The sequence below is a fragment of the Nycticebus coucang genome, chromosome 2, assembly GCF_027406575.1.
Source record: "Nycticebus coucang isolate mNycCou1 chromosome 2, mNycCou1.pri, whole genome shotgun sequence".
In the NCBI taxonomy this organism is placed as follows: Eukaryota; Metazoa; Chordata; class Mammalia; order Primates; family Lorisidae; genus Nycticebus; species Nycticebus coucang.
The window spans coordinates 142,225,138-142,251,653 of record NC_069781.1 but is presented as its reverse complement, the minus strand read 5'-3'; the positions used below and the strand labels follow the sequence as shown (position 1 = coordinate 142,251,653).

General features: G+C 43.5%; 1 protein-coding gene across 4 annotated transcripts in view; it reads right to left on the bottom strand.

Moving 5' to 3' along the window:
• The window catches only part of GABRA5 (gamma-aminobutyric acid type A receptor subunit alpha5), a 92,030-nt gene that overhangs the window by 48,399 nt on the left and 17,115 nt on the right, over nt 1–26,516 (bottom strand). For all 4 annotated transcript variants that reach the window (XM_053582020.1, XM_053582019.1, XM_053582022.1 and 1 more), the window contains exon 6: nt 26,263–26,483. In XM_053582020.1, the coding sequence (XP_053437995.1) occupies nt 26,263–26,483 (221 nt within the window). The remainder of the gene's footprint in view (nt 1–26,262; nt 26,484–26,516) is intronic.

Below are 26,516 nucleotides of genomic sequence, written 5' to 3'. Positions count from 1 at the left end.
AGCAATAAATCTTCTTATTAGATGAAATGCAGGGAAATGCACACAAGCCTGAACCAGAAAGAAACACTGCAAAAAAGGAACAGCATAAATATGCAAAGAAAATTTCTTTCTCAAGATGAAATTCAAAGTTTAAGAAATTAAATTATTTCTTTCATCATAAAGCATAAAGCAGTCAATAGCATGATGCAGAGGACAGGAGGTGCAGGCCACGGTGGGATCCGGCACGCCTGGCTGGGACGTCCGGGTCAGCGTGCACGCACTCTCTGTTACTCAGCACTTGAGCCCACATGTCCCTGTGAAGGACGCTGGCAAGCCTACTTTACAGTTTCTTTTAGACACTGAGATACCAATATAAGATGTGTAGTAGAATGCCTAATACAAAGTAGATGTTCTAAATTCTAGGGAAGTAGGGGTAACATCAGCAAAAAATGGTGGATTAGCGAAGTCCAAAAGTGTGTCCATCCACAAAGCTGCGCATAATCTGGCAAAAAATGTCAGCATTGATTTTTTTTTTTTAACTCTGAAATATAGTTTTAAAAAAAACCTCACAACAACCAGATTGGTGCTCAAGGAAGAAAAAAGTACCTGAATTTCAGTATGCAAAGTCTGTGGCATCTCAAAACGCCCTGTTACCTCCCCCACTCGCCAGCTCCCTGGTGGCCTTGCCGTGGCAGCCCACACTCCTGGTGCAGCTTGCTGGTGACAGGAACAATGCAGACCTTACTATCAAGACTTTCAGCCACTTGCTCTGATCTGGATGGTTAGTCCCTGAGTGATTGGCTCAAGGGCTTGCTTTTGTTTTACCTGCATCAAGATTTCTTTGGCTGAGGTGGCTTCCTAGGTGGCATTTGTTTAAAATATTTAAAGGGCAGTGTGTATGCTACAGCCAAGTGGGACAGTGATGATAGTGGGGCAGGCAGCAAACAGATTGAACAGCTACAGAAGAGGCTGAGGAAGGAGTGCATGGAGGAAGAAAGGCCAATGAAGACCACACAGCTTCCACTCACTCCAGGGAATTAAGAGCTCACATGCACGCCCAGGCCTCAAAACAGGCCAAGAAAAGCAAAAAGAAGACCCAAGGTTTTCCTCTCTGGCTGACCTGTTGACTCCACACAGCAGGAAGGTTGAGGAAAAGCTGTAAACTGCTGGGTTAAGCCCTGAAAGGATGCTCCATGGTGCACACAAACCCTCCCTGCAAAGACTGAGAGACGTTAGAAAAGTTTTTGGTTTTGTTTGCATGCATTTAAAGAATGTTTGCCAGAACACTGGCTAACCAGCAAGCCAGAGAAATGGCTTTAGAAAACTAGGTGAAAACATTCACTAATCAAGTCAATGGCAACCACAACAAGCACAAACAGGAAACACTATAGATGTGGGAGGATTTCATTTCCAGAGTTACCACAGTATAGTAACCAAAATGTCCTGTTTTCAAGAAAAGAATAAGAGGCACACAAAGAAACAAAGAATTCCATAGGCCTTCCTTACTGAGACAAAAGGAAAAGAAGAAATTAATGGAAACTGTCCATGAGGACACGCTAGACGTTAGACTTAACTAGAAAACCTGTTCAATCAACTATCTTAACTATCAAGGCATGAACAAGGACATAAAGAAAGCCTGGAAAACAATGTCTCAACAAATAGAGGATATCGATAAGGAGACAGCAGTTACTAAAAGAACCAAATGGAAATTCTGAAGGTGAAAAAAAACTAAAGCAAAAAATTTGCTAGAGGGTTTCAAAAGCAGATTAAGAGGCAAAAGAAAGATTTAGCAAACCCGAAGACAAATCAAATGAAATTATCTACTATGAGGAAAAGAAAGAAAAGAAAAAATGAACAGAGACTAAGGTACCACCAGGACTCTGTCAATCATACCAAATTATATGTAACAGGAGTCCCAGAACAAGAGAAAAAGGAAAGGAGGGTAGAAAGGATATTTGAAGAAACAGTGAGTGACAGCATCCCAGATTTAATGAAGGATATAAATCTAACATCTAAGAAGCTCAAGGAACTCTCAGCATTATAAACTCAAAAGAGATCCAAACTGAGAATAATTATAATCAAATGGTTAAGAGCCAAAGATGAGAAATCTTGAGAGCAGCAAGACCAAGCAGTTTGTCATGCAGAAGGAATCCCAGTTAAGATCCACAACTGATTTCAATCAGAAACCTTAGAAGCCAGAGCAACGGGAGGAAATGTGAAATGTGCTAAAAGAAAAAAAACAAAAAACAATTGTTCGCCCCAAATTCTATTTTTAGTTAAGCTATCCTTCCCAATGAAGGTGAAACTTTTATATTCTAGACACAAGGACATTGAGGGAGCATTTAAAAATCAATTAATGTAACCCATTCATCAATAGAAGAAGAAAAATCACATGATCACATTGTAAGATGCAAAAATAACTTTTCTGCATCTAATACCTATTCATGATAAAAACTTTGAATAAACTAGGAATAGAAGGGAATTTCCTCAACTTGATAAAAAAATACAAAAATCCTACAACTAACATGGTACTTAATGGTGAGAAATTTGAATCTTTCCCACTAAGATCAAGAATAAGGTAAGCATTTCTATTTAAACCACCCTTTTTAATATCATACTGAAAGTCCTACCTAAAGTAATAGGACAAAAAAAAATTAAAAGGAATATGGATTGGGAAGAAAGAAATAAAACTGCTCTTTAATACAGATGCCACGATTGTCTATAAAGGTGTGAAAGAATCAACAACAACGAAACTTCTGGAACTAAGAAGTAAATAGAGCAATATTGCTGATACAAAGTCAATATATAACACTCAATTACTTTATAATATATCAGCAATAAACAAACTGAATTTTATATTAAATACAAATGCCATTTACATTAGTCACTTGTATCATATGTACAAGTGAAATACATATGTTATATATATGAAGAAAACAAGAAAATTCTGTAGAAGTCGTCAAATAAGAACCGAATAAATGGGAAGAAATTCCATGTTCATGGATAGGAAGATTCATTATTGAAAGATGTCAGTTCTTCCCAAATTGATCTACAGATCTGAAGCAATTCCAAGCAAAATCCGAGTAAGTTATTTTGTGGATATTAACAAACAGATTCTAAAGTTGATCTGAAGAACCAAAATCCAAAATAGCCAGTATAGTATCAATGGAAAAGAACAAAGATGGAGGACTAACAATACCCAATTTAAGATGGATTATAAGACTACAGTAATCAAGACAGTGCAGAGTTGTAAAAGAATAAACAATTAGATAAATGGAGAGAAACGACTCCAAAAACAGACATACAGACATATATGGTCAACTGATATTTGACAAAGAAGCAAAGGCAACATACTGAAGAAAGAGCCTTTTCAACAATTAATGGCATCTTCTTGCCTAAGGATTAACCTAGATGCTGAACTTACAATCTTCACAAAAATTTCCTCAAAATGGATAACAGATTTAAATGGAAAATAAAAACTATAAAACTTCCTCTATAACACAGCAGGAAATCTAAATGAATTTGGGTTTGGTAGTGACTTTTCAGATAGAACACCACAAGCAAAATCCAGAAAAGAAAAATTCATAAGCTGAACCTTACTGAAATTAAAAGTTCTGCTATGTGAAAGACACTGTCAAAAGAATGAAAGGACAAGTCACAGACCAGGAGAAAATATTTGCAGAAGACATGTGTGATAAAGAACTATTATCTGAAATATACAAAGAACTCTTAAACTCAATTATAAGAAAACAATCCAAAAGAAAAATGGTAAAAGACCTCAATACGTCATTTTTTGGTGATAACCTCACCAAAAAAAAAAAAAAAGACATTCAGATGGCAAACAAGCATTATGAAAAGATGCTCTAAATTAAAACACTGATATATCACTACGCACCTACTAAAATGGCCCAAACCCAGAACACTCACAAATGCTGGATAGGATGTGGAAGAAGAAATTGCTCATGTGAATGCAGATTGTTTCAGCCACTTTGGAAGGCAGTTCAGAAGCTTCTTCTAAAACTAAACAAACTCTTCCCTTACAATCCAGCAATTGTGTTCCTTGGTATTTACCCAAAATAACTGAAAATTTATGTCTGCACAAAAGCCTTCACATGAATGTTTATAGCAGCTTTATTTATAACTACTAAAACTTGGAAGCAGCCAAGGCATTCTTCCATAGCTGAGCAGATAAACTGTAGTGTATCCAGACAACGAGGTGCTATTCATGAAAAAAAGAAAGAGCTCTCAATACGTGAAAAGACACAGAGGAAACTTAAATGCATATTATTATTATTATTATTATTATTGTTATTTTTTGAGACAGAGCCTCAAGCTGTCACCCTGGGTAGAGAGCCGTGGCATTACAGCTCACAGCAACCTCCAACTCCTGGGCTCAAGCAATTCTCCTGCCTCTGCCACAACAGCCCAGCTATTTTTTGGTTGCAGCCATCATTGTTGTTTGGTGGGCCTGGGCTGGGTTTGAAACTGCCAGCTCAGGTGTATGTGGCTGGCGCCTTAGTTGCTTGAGCCACAGGCGCCAAGCCTTAAATGCATATTATTAAGTGAATAAAGCCAGTTTAAAAATGACCCATACAGTATGATTCCAACTATTTAGCATTTTTGGAAAAGGCAGAATTATGAAGAAAGTAAAAAGATCAGTTGTTGCCAGGGGCTTGGAGGAGGGAGGGATGAACAGGTGAAACACAGAGGATTTTAGATCAGAAAAAATACTCCACATGATACTATCTTGGAGTATATATAACATCATACACATGTCCAAATCCACAGAATATACAATACCAAGAGTGAACCCTAATGTGAACTATGGACTTTGAGTGATACTCTTGTCAATTTAGACTTATCAATTGTCATATATGTGCCACTCTGGTGGGGTTTGTTGATAATGGGGTGGGCTATGCATGTGCAGGAGCAGATAGTACGTGATAAATCTACATAGATTTCTTACTCTCAATTTTCTATACACCTAAGACTGCTGTAAGAAATAAATTCTTAATAAAAGGTATATTTTTCAAAATTGGAGAGAGTTCATTGTTAGCAGACTTGTAATAGATGAATGCTAAAAGGTATCCTTTAGGCAGAAATATTAATGAAAGGACACTCAACAGCAACTCAAGACAATTGAAGAATACCAGTAATCATAATTACATGGGTAAATATAAAAACAGTATTATTACATTTTTGGTTTTTAACCCCTTTTTACATCCTATAGGACTTAAAAGACAAATGCATAAAATGATAATTATAAATTATATTAAAAGCATACTATGTGTAAAGATGTAATTTGTGACAATAACAACATAGGGGTAACAAAGATATAGGAGCAAAGTTTTACATACGATTGAAACTAAGTTAGTAGGAATTAAAAGTAAATAGTCATAAATTTAGATGCTAATTTTAATATACAGCATAACCACTAAGAAAATAATTCCAAAATACATAGCAAAAGAAATCAGATGGAAATCAAAATGGTACACTAGAAAAAAATTAATTAAACACCAAAGAAGGAAGTAATGAAAGAACTGGGAACAAAAAATGAATAATACACAAAGAAAGCAAATAGAAAAACAGCGGAAGCCCTTCTCTGTCAGTATTTACATTAAATGTAAATGGAGTAAACACATCAATTAAAAGATATTGACAGAATGAATATAGAAATATGAATTAATTTTGCATGTATATGAGACCCATTTTTGTTCCAAAAGCACAAAAAAGTTGAAAGTGAAAGGTTCAAAAAAAGCATTTCATCCAAATCATAATCAAAGAGTGCTTTAAGACAAAATTTGTTACAAGATAGAAAGAAATTATATAGTAATAAATGGCTCAATTTATGAAGAATATATGGAAATTAAAAACACATGTGAAGCTCATACAAGAAACCCAAGAGTGCATGTGGCCAAGCTGATACACTTCAGAGAAAAACAGTTCTACGATAACAGTTGGGAACTTCAATTATCCCCCCTCCCTTTTTTCAAATAACGGACAGAACATCTAAACAGAATATTGACAAGGAAATGGAAGACATCACCTGTACTCTATGCCAAATGGCCCTAATAAACATATAGGGTTGGACAATTAAGTTCACAAACTCATCCTAGAAAAAGTGCTACACATCTCATTGCTGAATATCATTAGTGAGTTTGCAAACTTAACTGTCAGACCTTTGTATGATGATAGCTCTAATGGCCATTTCAGAAAAAGAATTCCAAAAGTGCTTTGAAGGGTAGACTAGATCTGGTGTTGGTACACAGCTTCCCAAGGGAACTATCTTGATGGTGACTGTAGTGATATTCAGCAATGAGGTATGTAGCACTTTTTCTAGGATGAATTCACATACTTAATTGTCTCACCTCATATACATTGTCCTCAAGTGCACACAGAGTGCTGTCCAGAACAGACCACAAGACAAATCTAAAATTTAAAACCAGTTGGAAATTGATTCATGGGTGGAGGCAAGACGGCTGACTGGAACCAGCTTTCCACAGAGACTCATGTCCAGAAGGAGAGTTAAAGGACAGAAGTTTATCAAGTAATCTGGTGGATTAGAGCTGAGCCAAGAGAGAAGGTTGAAGAACATACATCAACCCTGCTGAGGCGAGTTGCAACCCCAAGGATAAAAACAAATGGTACAAAATCCATCACCAAGCTGATGGGAATCCCCTCCCCCCTGAGAACAGCTCGCAATACTCCATATAAACAAGCAAGCAGAGCTCAAAAGTCCTCCCATTTTATCCCACGGGAGAGACCCTCTAAAAACTGGACCTCCTTTCCCTACTAGGGTACCAAGGCACTTTCCCGCCAGGCATAAAACTGTATATATTCTGTACCTACAATTCTGAACTCCCAGCACTTCCCTCCACTCTCACTCCAAGGTCTGGAAGCCTGTACCCCAGGAGCCCAGATTCTTGGGTATTTTCTCGAGAGGTGTGGACAGGGCATGGACTGCTGCTGGTCAGTGCTGATTCTGTGGCACAGGAGTAAGGAGAGGATGGTCAGCTGAGAGGGAACATACAGGAGCCGTGGTGCCCCGAGGAACAGAGCAGCAGCTGCAGTGGCAACATTAGGGCTTATACCCCTAGATATTCTGGAGTCATACCCCATCTCTCTGGGGAAACAGAGGAGGCTGGGCATCTTCTCTGGTGGAAGCCACTGGCAGAACAGATCTGGGATGGAAATGCAAGCCCAGTGAGTGGAGGGTTTGCCTGAAGCAGTACCGGCCTGGGCGGAGTGCGGGGACTAGAATACATGCATGTGCAGAGACCGCAGACCCAGAGGACCGCTTTACTGAGCCTAAGACACACCTGGCCCTCAGGGGATGATAGCTGAGACAAAGGATGGCAGGCAGAGGCTGGAACTGATAGCTGAGTGAGAGCATAACTGGCCCACCCCAACAGAAACTGTAGCAGAGACCATGCAGCGGCACAGACTGGGCCTCAGTAGCTGTTTCTGTGAACTCAAACAGCATCTGATCCGCAGGGGAATATAGCTGGGACAGAAACAAATTCTGCGAAGTTGTTCTGTTCTGTCAGCAACATCAATCAGGGGTGGGCCTGGAACTGAGGGAACCACTCCAGCCTCCATTAAGCACCCGAGGTTGTCAGGCCTCACCTCCCCCTGCCAGATAGTGGCAGAGAGCAGTGGCGTGGCTGAGGAGACATAGATCTCCCTGTGATTCAGGCAGGTGCAAACCCCTGGAGTATCTGCTCATTGTAAGGAACAGGGTCACAGCCCTGCAGGGTTATCAGTGACTGGGTGTGACAGAGGTGCAAGGTGGAGAAGGAGGCATGAACTTTCCTAGACTAATTTATTTGCTGGGTGGGTCCTCCTGACCTCATGGAGCACCACAGCTGAGTCATACTTGAGTTGCTAGCAGACCCCTGTGATCTAGTTGCCAGAGAACTTTTGACCTCTTCCACCTGAGTCCGGTGCTGACTGAGACAATTGATTTGGACCTCTTGAACTGGGCCAATCACATGAGGACTATCCAAGTGATACCCTGGGTGTGTGGTTGTGGGAAGATTTGATTTTCCTTTTCCAATTGTTGCCTGTGGGGGGCAGGGTGACTTGATTGCTGGTATTTCTCCACAGCTGAGACTTCAACCCCAAGTAACTGATTCACTAGGGTAGGACAGAGACCAGCTGAAAACAAGACACAGCTGCTTAGCCCCACCATCAAGCAGGTCCCTAGTTTCTCAGGTCGTACAACTGTATGGGTCCTTGGCAAAGCTCCAGGGGAAAAGGTACAGACACCAGTCCCAACTTTTGGGCAAAGGGCTGGTTAAGCATTACTCCTGGAGGCCCAACCAAATTCCCTATCTGCTCATCTAACCAAATGGTGTAAAATAATCATGGGGTGGAATCACCAGAAAAACTCCGGTAACGTGAATAATCAGAGTAGATCAACCCCCCCCAAGGAAAGATATGGTGGACACAACTGAAGATCCCATTCATAAACAGATGGCTGACATGTCAGAAATTGAATTCATAATTTGGATTGAAAACAAGATTAATAGAATAGAGGAAAAGTTAGAATTAGAAATTCCAAGAGCATTTCAAAAGTTGTCTCAAGAATTCAATGAATTTAAAGACAAAATCACCAAAGATTTTGACACATTGAGATAAGAATTTGCAGCCCTCAAAGACCTGAAAAATATAGTAGAATCCCTCAGTAACAGAATGGAGCAAGCAGAAGAAAGGATTTCTGACATTGAAGACAAAGCTTTTGAACGCTCCCAAACTCTCAAAGAGGAAGAGAAATGGAGAGCAAAAATGGATCTTTCTCTGAGAGAGTTCTGGGATGATTTGAAGGAAACTAATATTCACCTCATAGGAATCCCTGAAAGTGACAAAGTGGCTTCGCAAAGCACAGAGGCTCTTCTCTATGAAATTATGAAAGATAATTTTCCAGACATGACAAGACATTCTGAAATTCAGATAGCAGACAGTTTCAGAACCCCAGTACGACTCAACCCGAATAAGGACATCCACCAGTTACACCATAATTAACTTCACTAAAGTTAATATAAAGGAGAAAATTCTAAAAGCAGCCAGATATTAGAAAGCCATAAACTACAAGGGGAAGAATATTAGAATAACTGCTAATCTCTCTGGTGAAACCTTTCAAGCTAGAAGAGGGTGGTAATCGACTTTTAATCTCCTAAAACAAAATTACTTTCAACCCAGGATCGTGTATCCAGCTAAAATGAGTTTCATTTATGATGGAGAAATCAAATACTTTAATGACATTCACATGTTGAATAAATTTGCTATAACTAAACCAGCTCTCCAGGATATTCTCAGACCTATTCTCCATAATAACCAGAGCAATCCTCCACCACAAAAGTAAACTCACTCAGAAACTTATGATCAAACTCCAACTTCCACAGTGGCAAAAGGATTAAAAACATCCACTGGAATTTCAAAAAACTCGATACCCCAAATTTTACCAGGTTTATTAATATTCTCCATTAATGTGAATGGCTTAAATTGTCCTCTAAAGAGGCACAGGATGGCAGACTGGATACAAACACTCAGGCCAGATATCTGTTGCATACAAGAATCTCATCTTATCTTAAAAGATAAATATAGACTCAGCGTGATGGGATGGTCATCTATATTTCAGGCAAATGGAAATCAGAAAAAAAGCAGGTATTGCAATTCTATTTGCAGATACAGTAGGCTTTAAAACAACAAAAGTAAGGAAGGATAAGAATGATCACTTCATATTTGTTAAGGGTAATACTCAATATGATGAGATTTCAATTATTAATATCTATGCACCCAACCAGAATGTGCCTTAATTTATAAGAGAAACTCTTAACAGACATGAGAAACTTGATTTCCTCCAGCTCCACGATAGTTGTAGATTTTAACACTCTTTTGGCAGTGTTGGATAGATCCTCCAATAAGAACCTGAGCAAAGACATTTTAGATTTAAACTTAACCATTCAACATTTGGATTTAACAGATATCTACAAAACATTTCATCCCAACAAAACTGAATACAAATTCTTCTCTTCAGCCCATGGAACATACTCCAAAATTGATCACATCTTAGGTCACAAGTCTTACCTCAGTAAATTTAAAGGAATAGAAATTATTCCTTGCATCTTTTCGGACCACCATGGAATAAAAGTTGACCTCAGTAACAACATGAATCTTATACTTGTATACAGCATGGTACTGGCACAAAAACAGAGAGGTAGATGTATGGAACAGAATAGGGAACCAAGAGATGAACCCAGTTATTTACTGTTATTTGATCTTTGACAAGCCAATTAAAAACATTCAGTGGTGAAAAGATTCCCTATTTAACAAATGGTGCTGGGTGAACTGGCTGGCAACCTGTAGCAGACTGAAACTGGACCCACACCTTTCACCATTAACTAAGATAGAATCTCACTGGATTAAAGATTTAAACTTAAGACATGAAACTATAAAAATACTAGAAGAGAGTTCAGGGAAAACTCTTAAATAAATCGGTCTGGGTGAGTATTTTATGAGGAGGACCTCCCCACCCCCCCGACAATTGAAGCAGCTTCAAAAATACACTACTGGGACCTCATCAAACTAAAAAGCAGAAGCTTTTTTAGTTATTGCGTTTTTACTGTGCAAAACACAGTAAGTAAAGCAAACAGACAGCCCTCAGAATGGGAGAAGATGTTTGCAGGTTATGTCTCCGACAAACGTTTAATAACCAGAATCCATAGAGAACTCAAACGTATAAGCAAGAAAAGAACAAGTGATCCCATCGCAGGCTGGGCAAGGTACTTGAAGAGAAACTTCTCTGAAGAAGACAGACTCATGGCCTACAGACATATGAAAAAATGCTCATCATCCTTAATCATCAGAGAAATGCAAATCAAAATTACTTTGAGATATCATCTAACTCCAGTAAGATTAGCCCATATCACAAAATCCTAAGACCAGAGATGTTGGTGTGGATGTGGAGAAAAGGGAATACTTCTACACTGCTGGTGGGAATACAAATTAATACATTCCTTTTGGAAAGATGTTTGGAGAACACTTAGAGATCTAAAAATAGATCTGCCATTCAATCCTATAATTCCTCTACTAGGTATATACCCAGAAGACCAAAAATCACATTATAACAAAGTATTTGTACCAGAATGTTTATTGCAGCCCAATTCACAATTGCTAAGTCATGGAAAAAGCCCAAGTGCCCATCAATCCATGAATGGATTAATAAATTGTGGTATATGTATACCATGGAATATTGTGTAGCCTTAAAGAAAGATGGAGACTTTACCTCTTTCATGTTTACATGGATGGAGCTGGAACATATTCTTCTTAGTAAAGTATCTCAAGAATGGAAGAAAAGGTATTCAATGTACTCAGCTCTACTATGAAACTAATTTATGGCTTTCACATGAAAGCTATAACCTAAGAATATGGGGAAGGGGGAGGGGGGGAGGATGGGCGGAGGGAGGGTGATTGGTAGGATTACACCTGTGGTGCATCTTACAAGGGTACATGTGAAACTTAGTAAATGTAGAATGTAAATGTCTTAACACAATAACTAAGAAAAAGCCAGGAAGGCTATGTTAACCAGTGTGATGAAAATGTGTCAAACGGTCTATAAACCAGTGTATGGTGCCCTACGATTGCATTAATGTACACAGCTATGATTTAATAATAAAAAAAATAAAGAAAAATAAAAAGCTAAAAAAAAATAGTGGTGCTCAGAATGGAATTTATACCTGTAAACACCTAGAATAAAAAAAGAGAATGATCTCAAATCAATAACCAAACTTTGTTACACATTCAGAAACTAGAAAAACAAGAGCAAACAGAACCCTAAGCTAACTGAAGAAAGGAAATAACAAGATTGGGAAAATGAAATGGAGGCAAGAAAAACAGCAACTTGCTGGGCTTACCAGCAGGTCCCTGATGCCACGTGCCAACCTTCCACACTGCAGGTGTTTCTGTGTCCTATCCCCAAATCCCTTCCTGCAGAACTTCGAATGCCTCCAAAGATGAATGCTTTGAGCTGATATTTACAAAGACGTTTAATATACTTTGCTTTAACAATCCAGAATCTCTCAAATGATGACACATCCTGCCTATTGGGAGCTGAGAGAAAGGGTTCTATGGAACCATGTGGGTGGGCAGCCAGAAACTTGATGTCCATGGGTTATTCAGGAGAACACCCAGGACAGCCTCACTGGAACAGCTGTGCTGCATCTTCTATAAGGCAAGGGTTTGGGTCACGTGTTCTGTTGGCGTTTACTCACTGCACAGAGAGGACTTTATTTTTTCCATACTTGGGACGCAATAGAGATTTTCTACCTGTCTGCCAATCAGTGTCCCTCCTCTCAATTTCCATGAGTCTGACTCTAAATCTCTTCTTTCCACTGCTCATTTTAAAATGTTCTATTTCCAGGCTGGGTGCAGTGGCTCATGCTTGTAATCCTAGCCCTCTGGGAGGCCGAGGCAGGTGGATTGACTGAGCTCACAGGTTTGAAACCAGCCTGAGCAAGAGAGAGACTCTGTCTCTACAGATAGCCAGGTGTTGTGCCAGGTGCCTGCAGTCCCAGCTACTTGGGAGGCTGAGGCAAAAGAATCACTTGGGCCAAAGAGTTTGAGGTTGCTGTGCGCTATGACACCCTGGCATTCTAAGCGCAACAAAGCGAGACTCTGTCTCAAAAAAAAAAAAAAAATTCTCTTCCACTGTGGCAGCTCATTTTCTCATAGTCCATCATTTCCCCTATATGGTCAGGAAAATATTCTGGACCTTCCGGAACTATCTGGCATGTCTGTGAATGAGGGAAATGCAGGTTGTTCTTGTATGTTTAAATTAGAGAGCTCAGAGTTACCAGTGCCCAGGCGTCATCAGCTCAGTGGCTAGCTGCATCCCAGGACACAGTGGGTGCTCCACACTTGGTGCTGACTGCTCTGCACTCTGCAACTTAGCACAGCAAAGAGTCAGATGCTTCTGGTGGGGGAAGTGAGCATATAATAGGGAGGATAACAAGGGTCATTTGGTTCGACTCTCCTAAAAGACATGCAAATTCTGAGTATTAAATTCTATGCCCTGGTAACTTGTAGTTCTGTAGCATTTCTAAAGATGTTGACTGATGCCTTGACCGTGGAGCAGCTCGTGGATGGTGGGTTAGGCTCTTTGTGCAGCACTGTAGCTTGTCTGATGTGTCTGCCACAGCAAAGTGCCACAAACTGGGCGACTTAAACGACAGACGTGTGTTTTCTCATGGTTCCGGAGCCTGGAAGCTGGGGGTCAAGGTGCGAGCAGGCTGACTCCTTCCGAGGTCTCTCTCCTTGTGGATGATGTGTGCTCTCTCTGTGTGCATGGACCCTGTTCTCTTCTGATAAGGACTCAGTCCACACCAATGACCTTGAGTTAAATTAATTACCTCTTTAAAGCCATATCCAAATACAGTCGCATTCTGACATTCTGAGGGGTTAAGACTTCCACATAAGAATTTGGGGGCAACAGAATCCAGGCCATCATCACACCCAATTCATTTCATCTCTTCTGCAGCCCTACTGGGTTTCTGGTGTGACAAATAAATGATGGCAGAGACTGGCGGGGAAAATGAGGTACTCTACTCTCATTAGCTAAAACGTGATTACTGGATAGGGACATTTATTATGTATTTAGTTAGTTCATTGCGACAGAGTCTGACTCTGTCACCCTGGGTAGAGTGTCCTGGTGTCATAGCTCACAGCAACCTCACACTCTTGGGCTCAAGACATCCTTCGCCTCAGCCTTCTGAGAGGTCTCGCTCTTGCTGAGGCTGGTCTTAAACTCCTGAGCTCAAGTGATCCACCTGCCTCAGCCTCCCAGACTGCTGGGATTACAGGTGTGTACCACTGTACCCAGCCTGGACAGGGACATTTAAAAAGTGGGTTAAAACTTTTGAATTTTTGACAGAAATTATATTCTATTTCATACACCTCTCCTGAGACAGTATTTTGCAGATCTATTTTTGGCTCCTTTGCAGAGACACCAATACATTTTTGCTTCTTTGGAGATAACAGTAACACGGGTGCACAAAAGCACCACAGAGCCCTCATAAAGGAAGGAAATATATCCCACATGGTCTTTCAGGCTCCAGGTGACACAAAGGAGTGGTCAGAGGTGCCAGGCCCAGGACAGCCTGCATTTGGTGACTGATTGAGGGGTGGGACGAAATGCCTTGGTGACACTACAGGGAAGTGAGCAGGGCGCCCATCAGTCTGCATGCGGGTGCAGGGGAGGAGGCAGGAGTGGAATCAAGAACTTGCAAGTTAGTTAAGCTATAAATCCTTGACAGGGTAGGCCTGGGTAGGCCTTAATAGTGGTCCTGGTGTCTGCATTCAGAAGGAGTAACAGGAGAGAGAAACTGAGAGCAAGGGGCAGCTGGTGAAGGGGCAGCCTGCCAGGGTGGGGGCCAGCGGCCTGGATGGGTGACGGGAGGGGGCAGAATGGGAGGACCTGTCCTTTGAGGCAGACAATGGGTGACAAGGAGCCAGTGCCAACTAGTCCCCCCTGGTTAGCAAAAAGCCAGGCAGGCAGCTGCTGTTGGAGAAGAGCCCTGGGCATAGGCTTGAGTTTCAGACATGTGGCCCACTAAGGAGGACATGTCCTGAGGCCACCGAGAATGAAACCTGGGCCAGAGTGCATTTTCCCTCCACTTTGCATGAGGTTGTTTTTCTTTTTTTTGAATGTCAGATTGATTGAGGGTACAAGCAGTTAGGTTACAATGTTTTGGGCTGTTAGGCGAGGTCCCTGTTGCAGCTGTGCCCCTTCCCCACCTTACACTGTGCTATTAGGTGACGGCACACCAACAACCCCTTCTCCCTCAACATGGATGAAATTGAGTTTTTCTTTGTGCGGGTATGTATTAGTTCTCTACTGGCTTCATATTAGTAGTGGGATACACACTTTGAGTGTGTTTTAAAGTATGTATGTAAATAGACAGAAGTGGAACTCATAGGAACAGCTGGGTGTCCAAAGGAAGAGACAGCCGAGACTGAGACCAGATGACAAAACATCAGAGCAGCCTGAGAGTCTGTGGAGAAAACAACAGAGAAGCCCAAGATTCTGTGGCAAAAAATTAGAGCAGCCTGAGATTCTGTGGGCAAAACATCAGAGCAGCCCAAGATTCTGTGGACAAAACATCACAGCAGCCCCAGATTCTGTGGACAAAACATCACAGCAGCCCCAGATTCTATGGGCAAAACATCAGGGCAGCCTGAGAGTCTGTGGACAAAATATCAGAGCAGCCTGAGATTCTGTGGACAAAACATTACAGCAGCCCCAGATTCTGTGCACAAAACATCAGAGAAGCCCCAGATGCTATGGACAAAACATCACAGCAGCCGGAGATTCTGTGGACAAAACATCAGAGCAGCCTGAGATCTATGGACAAAACATCACAGCAGCCCGAGATTCTGTGGACAAAACATCAGAGCAGCCCCAGATTCTATGGACAAAACATCATAGCAGCTCCAGATTCTGTGGGCAAAACACGACAGCAGCCCAAGATTCTGTGGGCAAAACATCATAGCAGCCCCAGATTCTGTGGACAAAACATCAGAGCAGCCCAAGATTCTATGGACAAAACATCACAGCAGCCCCAGATTCTGTGGACAACACATCACAGCAGCCCCTGATTCCGTGGACAAAACATCACAGCAGCCCCAGATTCTGTGGACAAAACATCACAGCAGCTGGAGATTCTGTGGGCAAAACATTACAGGAGCTGGAGATTCTGTGGGCAAAACATACAGCAGCCCAAGATTCTGTGGCTACAGTGGTGCCTTTGGGCCCATGACTCTGGGGAGGTCCCAAGGCTCAGCTCAATCACCTACAAAATAGGGCAAAAACACACTCCCTGGTGGTCCCTTGAGGACACAATAGTATGTCAGTGGCCACACAGCAGATTTCAGCTGTAATGACGGGGAAAGGAATGATCCCAGTGCCCAGAGAGAAAGGGACACACAGGCCTGCACTGGTGATTATGGCCAGGAGACTCTGATGCAGGAAGGAGGGGAAGCTGGATTTGACCAGAAGACCCCTGACCACCATGCTGGGACATCTTTTATTAGCAGGGGTCAAAGGAAGAGTAACAACCTAAGGCTGGCGGGGAGGGGTGCAGACTCGGGCTCTGAGCAGGAGCTGCCTCTGGATCCGACCAGGAGCTTCCCCATCCTCTAATGGTCCCCAGCTCCCCCACTGGAGGCTCATGGTGAGAGCAGAGACTTGGGATGACAGTGGCCCCTGTGCAGTGGGGTGAACCCATGACACACATCTGGCCTATCTGGCGACAAGGGGCATGCTCCAGGCACTTTGCTAGTTTTGTCATAGGAAGTGCTGTTGGACGGAAATGTGAGCCCCTCCCACAGGGATTTCATTTTGGCGTTTCCCATATGGGTGCTGTGGCTGCAGGAGCAGGGGTTACCCTGCTGCCTGGGGCAGGGAGTCCTCTGGCCTGGAGACTTTGTTACCCGTGAAAGCAAGGCAGATGTACCAAGGGGTGGGCCTGCTGGGGCACTGCCAGCTCGTGGGTGGAACAGGACTGGCTCAGGAAAGGCTCCGGGCCTCAAAGTTCCCCCAGGCCCAACCAGTAGCCCCGAGCCATGAAGCTGGGGGCCCTCATATGCTGGCACTGCACACCTGTAGGCCTCATTTCCTGTCGCTCCTAAGGAGCCCCTGCCTGCCCCTCAAGCACACTCTTTGTCACATTCATGCCAAGTCCCACCTCACCCTTCTGTTCACACCAATCCCTGTGTCCAGCTCACCGGTAGCTCCAGACTTGCCCAGCCACTCTTGGGCTGAGACCCAGAGCCCTCACCCCATCACCACGTGCCCCCAGGCTGCCTGCCATCCTCTGCTCCAGAATGAGCAACTGCAATGCATTTTGTAATGAAACTCCCTGGACAAAGGGATGAGGCAGTGTGTAGCCAGTGATGGCTAAATTAGGGGCTGAGTGTCGGAGGGGACAGGGCAGGTCTGCAACTCAGCTGCTGGTCCCTTGTTTAAATGAGCACTCACGCGAGGAGCCCAGCCAAACACTGGCTCTTCCCCTCTTAGCAGTGCACTTGGGTCAGGATTATAGCTCATCCCTGAAAACACACCCACGTGCACAACCACACAGGCCTACACACATTCAGACACAGCACATGCTCACACCCCCATTTACACCCCCACACAGTTGCTGCTCCAGCCTGCAGAGCGAGGACGGAGGGGCCCGTCCTTGGAAGTGTCTGAATTTTCCTGGTGGGGCAGAGCAGGGCCCCTGTGCCTCAGGGCTGAGGGGGAATCTGGACAAAGGGGAATGCTGAGCTCTGCCAGGGAGGGCTGGGGTCTGCCATGCCCTGAGCTGGGCTCTAGCCGGCCACTGCTGCCCCAGGATGGGTCTCGCAGGTGTGCACATGGGCAAAGCTTAGTCCCCTCTGGAGGGGCAAGTGACATAAAACATCTAGTCTGACAGCAGTGACTGGTCTGTGCTAGGCATCTCCACTTAGCAGTCTCAGAGATCACACTTCAGACAGAATTTAACATTTCCCTGACCCTCTGGAGAGAGCTCTGGTGCCCTTCAGAAGTTTCCAATCATTTGTTCCTTTAAGCCATCACTGCAGGGAACAGCACTACTTTTGCAAAACAGACCTAGGAAATCATTTCCAACACCTCCCATATATCACCTCATTTAAAATCAATCAACAAGTCTGTCAGGTTTCCTACAAAATGTGGCTGACTTTTCACTTCTCCACGGCGCCTGCCATCCACAGAGCTGCCTCATCTGTCACTTGGACACGGCATCACCAGCCCCACCGAGCGCTTCACCTCTCAACCTGGGATCCTTACCCACCAAGCTGCGTTTTCCCACAAGGCAGCAGACTGATCAATTTAAATCCCTTCAGGGTCCCCAGTGCATTAGGATGTGCTTCAGTCCTCACGCTGGCTTTTGCTTGTCTCCTATACTGAGCTCTGGCACCCCACACACTCCCCCAGAGCTTCCATACCTCCCATGGCAAAGTAACTGACTCAGGGAGGCCTGGCCTGGCCTCTCCCTGCTCAAAGGGCCTCTCCTGTGGTGCTATCCCTAGTTTTAATGCAAACAGACAGTAACAACCCCTGTGCTTACTTTTAATAGTATTTATCAACCTTATTACTATTACTTCAGGCATTCCAAAAAAAAAAAAAAAAAAAAAAGACTTAGATTCTATTGGGAAAAAAACTAAGCTTGATAATAAAAATAAGATTAGCGATATATGTGAGTTTCCCCTTAGAAATCTATGAAAAGATCATAGTGTTTGATCATTCATATTTCTAAAATGCTCTAGAAAAATCACCTGTACTAAAAGATTGCAGCATAAATGCTTTCCTCAAAGTATTTTAAACCTTCACTTAAGCCTGGGGATTTCCAGAGTCCCCTGTCAGCTCTTCCCATGCTCATTGGAGTTACAGGAGCAGCTGGCTACGTCTCGCCTACAGGGATTGTGCACACAACTCAAGATTCCAGGCCACTCTCCACGCATGGAGGACCTGGCCTTCTCCATAAGCAGCACACAGCTGTGGGGCACGGACCACCCTGAACTTTCTCCTGCCTGGCTGGCATGTGGGTTGTCTCAAACTCAAGGCCTGAAGTACATGTGAGAATTTCAGCCTATTAGCAGGAGCACAGTCTTCCAGCTGGTTATTCACTTTTCTCCAGGGCACAGCAGGGGAGGACTCCTTCCTCTACCCTTGGACATGAACCAAGGCTGTGGTGTCCCAGAGCCTTAGAGGTGGGTGTGGGCTGGGGAGGGCTTGGGGCCAAGGACGAGGTCTCCAGCTCTGAGCAACCTCAAGGTGGCCGCAGATGCACCAAGTGGCATCAGGAACACACACCAGAAATGTAACTCTCTATATCCCCCCGCCCTGGACTGCTCTGAACCCTTGGTCCTCCTTTACCAGCTATGTAAGAGGTGTGATGCCACCTCATGGAGACTCATGGGCTGAACACTGCTCAGCTTCCCTGGCATGCTCTCTGACACAGGGAGAGAAAGGCAGGTTGAAATTTGGGCTTTATCCATAGCTTCACTTCCAGCTGCTGCATTTGAATGGGGACGATGACGGTGGCAAGTTCTACAGAGTATTATGTGTATTAAATGAGTTTATATATCCTGAAGCACCTGGCAGATAACTAAGGCTGCATAATTTTTCACAAATTAATTAGCAGACCAGCTCAAGTGGTTCTTTTTATTCAGATACAGTGGAATGTATGGCCCTTTTTCTCTGTGAGGCTTGAGTTAGGGGAGATGTAAAACTGAGACCATCGCCTGCCCTTCCCAGCTCTGAGGAGAGGTTGCCAGAGGTCTCTGAGGCTTCGTGGAGCATGCAGCCCTCAGCATGCAGGAGGCTCTTTCCAAGAAGACCCCTGCTCCACGCTGGCAAGAGCTGCACCAAAGTGTAGCTTCTCTCTCATTAGAACTGAGGGTGTCCACAGCTCTTTGGGGGTTCGTTCAGGAAAGCAAAACTGTGCTGGAGATGGCCCGAGTGCAAAGGCTGAGGTGTTGATGATAAGATGTGGACCTCACAGTGCTGACTAGACTGGCTCGCTCCAGTACTGCAGGACACTTCTGGTCTTCTTTCCTAACCAACTATGTAAGAAACATGTTAAAACATCCTCATGTATACGTATGCTGCGAATACAATTGTTTAGCCAAACAAAAACTGCCCAAATCTATGAAAGAGAAACTCAGACTGTCCTGAATCCCTCAGACTAAGGTCTCAGTGAGGTAACGTATAGAAGAAAGGGTGGTTTCATTCATCCCACCCCATTCCATTCATTCCTTCACAGACATGGGTCAAGTTCCTCTTCCCCCCAGTACAGGTGCCACATGGAATTACACAGGACACATGTGTCGCATGTTTATCATATGTGATTGTCACAGTAATTTCTAACAACACTCAGCTGAGAACACAGAACTTTGGGAAATCAAGTACAGGGTGTGCAATACTCCCAAACCAGGGAGGCAGCAGACTGGTGGGAAGCAGGGGCTCCAGGGAGGTGCCATGAGATGGATAAGGAGGTGAGGGAGTGTGTGAGTGGCCGGGGAGCTCGGTGGGAGCAGACAGAGCAGAGAACAAGCAGTGTACAAATCAGGCTCCACATCTCCAGTCTTGGGAATGAGGCTGTTCTAAATTAAGTCAGGATGAGGGAGCTCTGTGAGGCACATGTCCCCCAGGAAAAGAACAAAGCTGATGTACTAGAAATCCTGAGATGAGTAACTGTTACGGGTGCTTTTTTAATAGACTGGCTGCTAATTGCATTTTAGGTGGCAAAGTGGGTTGACACTTCATTTTCACATACATATAGCACCAGGAAGGAAGAGGAGAAATTGTTACTCTCAGAGTTAGTGGGAGTAAAGTTGGTTTGATTTTTTTTAGAGAATAGTTTGAAAATTTGTATCAGAAGATTTGTTTGTCCAATTCCCGGAACTTATACAAAGGGTATATATGTGGGAGCTTGCATCATAACGTTATCACAGACGGAAAAGATGGAAATAACATGCATTTTTGTTGGAAACTACATAAAGACAGGATGACCACACGATGGAATGTGATGCGTTGGTAAGTTCCAAACGGTGGTTAATGACACAGGAAAGTGTCTTCCATATTGTACATTTTACATTATCACCCTACTTACAAAACTCGTTCTCATTTCAGAGAATGAGACCACTCAAAACCTATAGGAGACTATGTGAATGTAAGCACGGAGGTACACACGCTACTCACGTGAGTCTACGCACAGACCGTGAATGTAAGCACGGAGGTACACACGATACTCTACACACAGATACTGAGTCTACACACAGACACACACACACACAAATGATACCAGAACAACAACCTGGATTCTCTTAGGTCTTGGTATTTTCATAACTATATTCTGTATTTGTTGATTCTTCATATTTAAAAAAATTTTAAATGATATTTTGATTCTTAGCAATATAAAATAAGTGTTACCTTAAAAATTTCATGAGTCAGCCTGCTGGTTTCATGCAAGAAGTTTTAACCAGATGCCTGTTTGTGCATGTATTACAAACACATCTCAGAGTCCAGTGGAAAACTTCCAGATATATACACGTGTAATTTCTTTCAGACCAGACATGTGTAACAACTTTCTTACCTATTATGCTAAAGTTGCAACCAGCCCGCTCATCAAGCAAAAATGAGGCAATGCTGCCCCCAGTGGCCATTGAAGGAATATGTGTATTTATAAGTCGTGTTCAAAATGAGAAATAATCTTAGATCCCACAGCTACACAGCATCGGAAGAAAACAAAAACAAAATATAGCAGGTCTCAGAGATTAAAATATAATGACCAGGGATTCGTAGCCACTAGGTGGCAATCAGTGAAATTGAGTCAGCCTACTCCTAACCGTTTCCTGTTCCCTCAGTTCAATGCAATGTTTTCTACTGATAATGACGATCTAAAGTGTAACAGTCATAATTATGCCTTCCTCAAAGTAAAAACAGCACAGGGAATACAAAGGAGTCAGGGCAGAGTGGCGTTCAATGCAGGACTTGTCCAGTGCCGTTTTACTTTTGGTTTGTACTTTTAGTGGGTGTAGGGGAAAGATGAAAGGGAGCCATTGCCTTCAAACCCACTTGGTTATAAAAAATGTACATATCTTAAGATTCGCCATGCTCTCTGAGATACAGGGACGCCCAGTCTGCAGCGGCCTGTCTGGAGGGGAACTTGAACCTTCTACTATGAAATGATAAAAAAAAAAAAAAAAAAAGAAAAGAAAAAACATTAGAGTCTGCCCAGGAGGACAGTCATCAGGGTCAGCACCCCTGACCTCTCCAACCCTTCAAAGGAAGGCCTGGCCAGGGAAACCCTGGTCTGTTGAAGTCCTTTAGAGGTGACCTGCCACCCTGCCAAATGCTGGAAGCACAGTTCTGGGGCAGGCTCTGTAAAATGAATTGTACTTTGTAAGTGTGCTCTGAAGGGGCCCATGGGAAAGGTGTGTCACTCTCTTTGGGTCTATTCCGAGCAGCTGAGGAATTTTAGCTTCACACCCAGTAAATGAATGACACATGGTGGTAGACACTTCTTTAAAACCAACAGTGTCATTTAGCTCCAGGCAAGTGCCTCTGGCTTTTTCCCAGACATTTTGGGAGCAACTGGCATCTACAGTGTACATTCTTTTGAATCACCTATGTAAAGAATTCCATCTTGCTCAATTGTGTGTACCTTTGAATACTAATTTAAAGGATGCTTCTGGGGCATGGTGGGGATTTTCCACAAAAAACAGTCCTATTCGATACGGTGAACTGTAAAGTACTGTATATTTTCAAAAAGCCAGAAGAAAGAATTTTGAATGTTCACAAGGCACAGATGTGCTAATCACCCTGGTTTGATCATTACACACTGTCCACTTGCATTGAAGTCTCACTCTGTGTTCCGTACATACATACAATTACTACATGTCCACCAAAAATAAAAGGGAAAAAATTTTAAGACTTATTCAAGTACAATAGCCTCTACAGTACTTTTGAGGAGATGGCAACTTTTTCAAACATTTTTATATGTTTGTCTTAGGTTAAAAGGACACCACATAAATTCTAATCTGTTCCAGATTTTCATGCTTCATTTTTTAAAGTAGGTCCAAAGTAAAAAGAAAAGTAAAGATACAATTTTATTTGAAAAATTTATCCAATTTTTATGTTTCTTCCAAAGTTAGATAATAGAATAGACAATTTTGTGTGTGAAGTTTAGTTTGAAGTATGAAGTATGAAGCTTATTTCCTTCAGACAGATACTATGTGGGAATTACTAGATCAAAGTGTATCATTGCTTTTTTTCAGACTGTATGAGGGTACCTATGTTTAGGTTACATCGTTTGCATTTGTAAGGCAAAGTCCAAGTTGCAGCTGAGTCCTTCGCCCAGGAGGTGGCCATCTAGCCCTACATTGTGCCTGTTGGGTGGGAACCTGCCAAACCCTCTCCCCTGAACCCTTCTTGAATTTAATTGTGCTTTTGTCTCATTTGGGATTATAGTTGGTGGGTCTACTGGTTTCAACACAGTATTGATATGTGGGATGCTTGCTTTTCCATTCTTGAGATAATTTGCTTAGGAGAGTGTTCTCCAAATCAATCCAGGTAAACACAAAAGATGTAAAGTCTATATGTTTTTTATGGCTGAATATTGTTCCATGGTGTAATTAATCCACTCTTGGGTTGATGGGCACTGGGTTGTTAACACATCTTTGCAATTATGAATTGAGCTACCACTAGAAATGGCAAAATGGTAAAATGATTTTTTTCTTCTGGGTGGATTCCTAGTAATGGGATTGTGGGATCAAATGGAAGTCTCAGTTTTTAGTTCTTTGAGGGTTCTCCAAACTTCTTTCCCAAAGGGTTATATTAGTTTGTAATCCCACCAATGGCTTTCATGGCTTGACAGGAGGGCCCAGGGCAGATCAGGAAGGCAGAGCCACTGAAGCCCTCCTTATTGAGTCAGGGACACCAGGTCCCATCTCCAGAGTGATTCACGTTTCACCTGTAGTGTGTCGCAGTGTCACCACCTTTGCCAGGTCAAGAGGTAGAACCCGTATTGCATTCTACATACAGCTCTATCCCACTAACGTCTGTAACACTGGGAAGTGCAACTATTCCCACTCTCCAAATGTTGTAGATGACCGAAAAGGAAAACCCATTACTATGTCTGCAACTCACTGGTCGACTTCCTCTGCACAAACAGCCACTAAGCACTCCATGTCCAGCCTTGCCCAGCTTCCCTCTGGGTGCAGCATTCAGAGGAGGTAAGAAGACTGTTCTAATCCAGAAATGCCGTGTTCCTCTAGCTGTCAGATGTGGTGGATTAAACCACATGAGCTCAAATCCCTGCTGCCCCCCCTCTAGCTGTGTGACTCTGGGCAGATAACCAAACACTTTCCTGGTGACAGTTTCAGTGTCACCAGGCTGGCAGGGCTGGTGACTGAAGGGGTCCACATCTGTGAAGCTGCCTGGGACTCAGATCTCAGGAAGGGGCCTGCTCCCACCGCTCCCCTCCCAAACAACAGGCCTCCCTCCAGCACTCAGCCAGTAACGCACCAGTTGAGAACATCACATTGTCTTCTGCAGATTCTGTGATATGCCCTTTAAGGTTTGGACCCAGCTTCAGTCTCTCAGTGATGAAAACCAAGCGCAACAACTGGATGAAGCCTGCGGGTGTTTTTATTCTATGAACAGAACACAGGCATCCCCACAACGTCCAACCAGTCATTCCTCCCGTGTGCACCTCTGGAACTCTCTACACCCACTGCCTGGACATGGCTGACACTGCCCTCCATTCCTCTCCACACTGAGAACAGCTGAAGACTTATTCTCAACCCTGCAACACTGCTCTGCTTTTTAACATACTTCTCTTTACTGAGAATGCACTGTCCAAGGACGCCAGTGTTCATAGCTCACGTCTCCACCCGTGGGCAGAACATGTTCCAGGTCAGCGCAAGCGAGGGACAGTATAGCATGAGAGACCACAGCACAGAATGTCCAGATGGATGTCACAGGCCCCTTCCCCACACAGCTCCCTGCTCAGTTGATACAGGAAAAAACAAGTGCTGCTGCCAAGAATGTTTGGGGGGACACAGTGTGTCAATGTGTTCCTCAGAAGATGTTAAGAAACACAGCCTCAGCTGGGCGCTGGCCACATACACCGAGGCTGGCAGGTTTGAACCCGGCCCAGGCCAGCTAAACAACAATGATAACTGCAACAAAAAATAGCTGGCAGTTTTGGTGGGCACCTTTAGTCCCAGCTACTTGGGAGGCTGAGCCAAGAATCATTTAAACCCAAGAATTTGAGGTTGCTGTGAACTGTGACGCCACAGCACTCTTCTGAGGGTGACATAGTGAGACTGTGTTTCAAAAATAAATAAATAAATAAAAGAAAGAAACACAGCCTCTGAAGATGACAGTGTCAATGTTATTACTCCCCCCCCCATTACTACTTCCTTTTTTTTTTTTTTTTTTAGACTGAGTATCACTATGTTGCCCTCTGTAGAGTGCCATGGCGTTACAGCTCATAGCAACCTCCAACTCTTGGGCTTAAGTGATTCTCTTGGCTCAGCCTCCTAAGTAGCTGGGACCACAGGCACCTGCTACAATGCCCAGCTATTTTTTTGTTGTTGTTGCAACTGTCATTGTTTAGCTGGCCCGGGCTGGGTTCGAGCCCTCCAGATTCAGTGTATGTAGTCAGTGTCCTAACCTCTGAGCTATGGGCACCAAGCCCCATTACTTCTTTTAAATACAAAGTTTATTATGTAAACTGTAGCAAGACGCAGAAATTCCAATACGCAGGTAGCTTAAAAACATATACACACACATACTTGGCTCTGGGAGGTTCAGGCGTTGGACTGCATGAGCTTAGTAGTTTGAGACAGCAGTGAGATCCTGTCTCTACTAAAAATAGGAAAATTAGCCTGGTGTTGTGGCTGGCACCTGTAGTCCCAGCTACTTGGGAGGCTGAGGCAGGAGGGTCTCTTAAGCCCCAGAGTTTGAGCTGTGAGCTGTGACGCCACAGAACTCTATCCAGGGTGACAAGAGTGAGACTCTGCCTCAAAAAAAAGAAAAAGGAAACTTGATGTTGGTACTTTTTTTAAATTTAAAAAGTATTTTCTGAAGCATACTTAGACCTGCCACAAAAAGCTATAAAAAGAGCCTTTCTTGCGGGTCAATTTACTGATTTTCTCAAGGACAATGAATACATCAGAATTTAAAAAAATGACTAATGGTCATTTTAAATTAGAAATGCTAAACAATTCACCTCAGCATATCAGAAACAGCGTAACAAAGGATATTAGAAACAGCTTTTAAATTGACCAAAAGTTGAACAATTGTAACCAAACAAAAGTTTCCCCTTAGATTTTTAAATGCAATCAATCTTTGTAAAATAAATGTTCTCTCTCTGATGGTATCTGGGTCACTATTTCAAAGATGTTCTTGAGCTTTAACCAAATAAACAAGTATGAATAACACACGGCTGTGGGCCTCAGCAGCCAAAGGACAGAGCGCAATGACCTTTGTGTAATCCTCGAATCCAGCCTGGGACCTCGGCAGAGGACTGGCAGCTGCATCCACCCCGCACGCTCCCGACTGCACGCACCCGCCCGAGCGCACACCGCCCCGGGCGCCCCGACTGCGCGCGCACGGCCCCTGCACCCCGTGCCCCCACCCCTACCCCACCCCCACACCTGCCCCGCGCGCACACCTCCCTGCGCGCGCCCGCCCCTGAGCCGCGCGCCCACCGCATAGTGTAGAGCAGCGTGCCGTCGTCCTCCAGCCGCAGCAGCTTGTTGGGCGTCGTCATGTTGTGCGCGATGGACTTCTTCCCATTGTGGAAGAATGTGTCCGGGGTCCAGATCTTGCTGGCAAGAAGGTTGTTGAGAGGGAGGCGCTGCATGGGCCCTTTGAACCGAAGCCTTTCGTCTTTCCAGCTTTGTCGGAAAAACACATCTATGGTGTATTCCTAATGCAGAGGAAGGAACAGGTGAGGTCAACG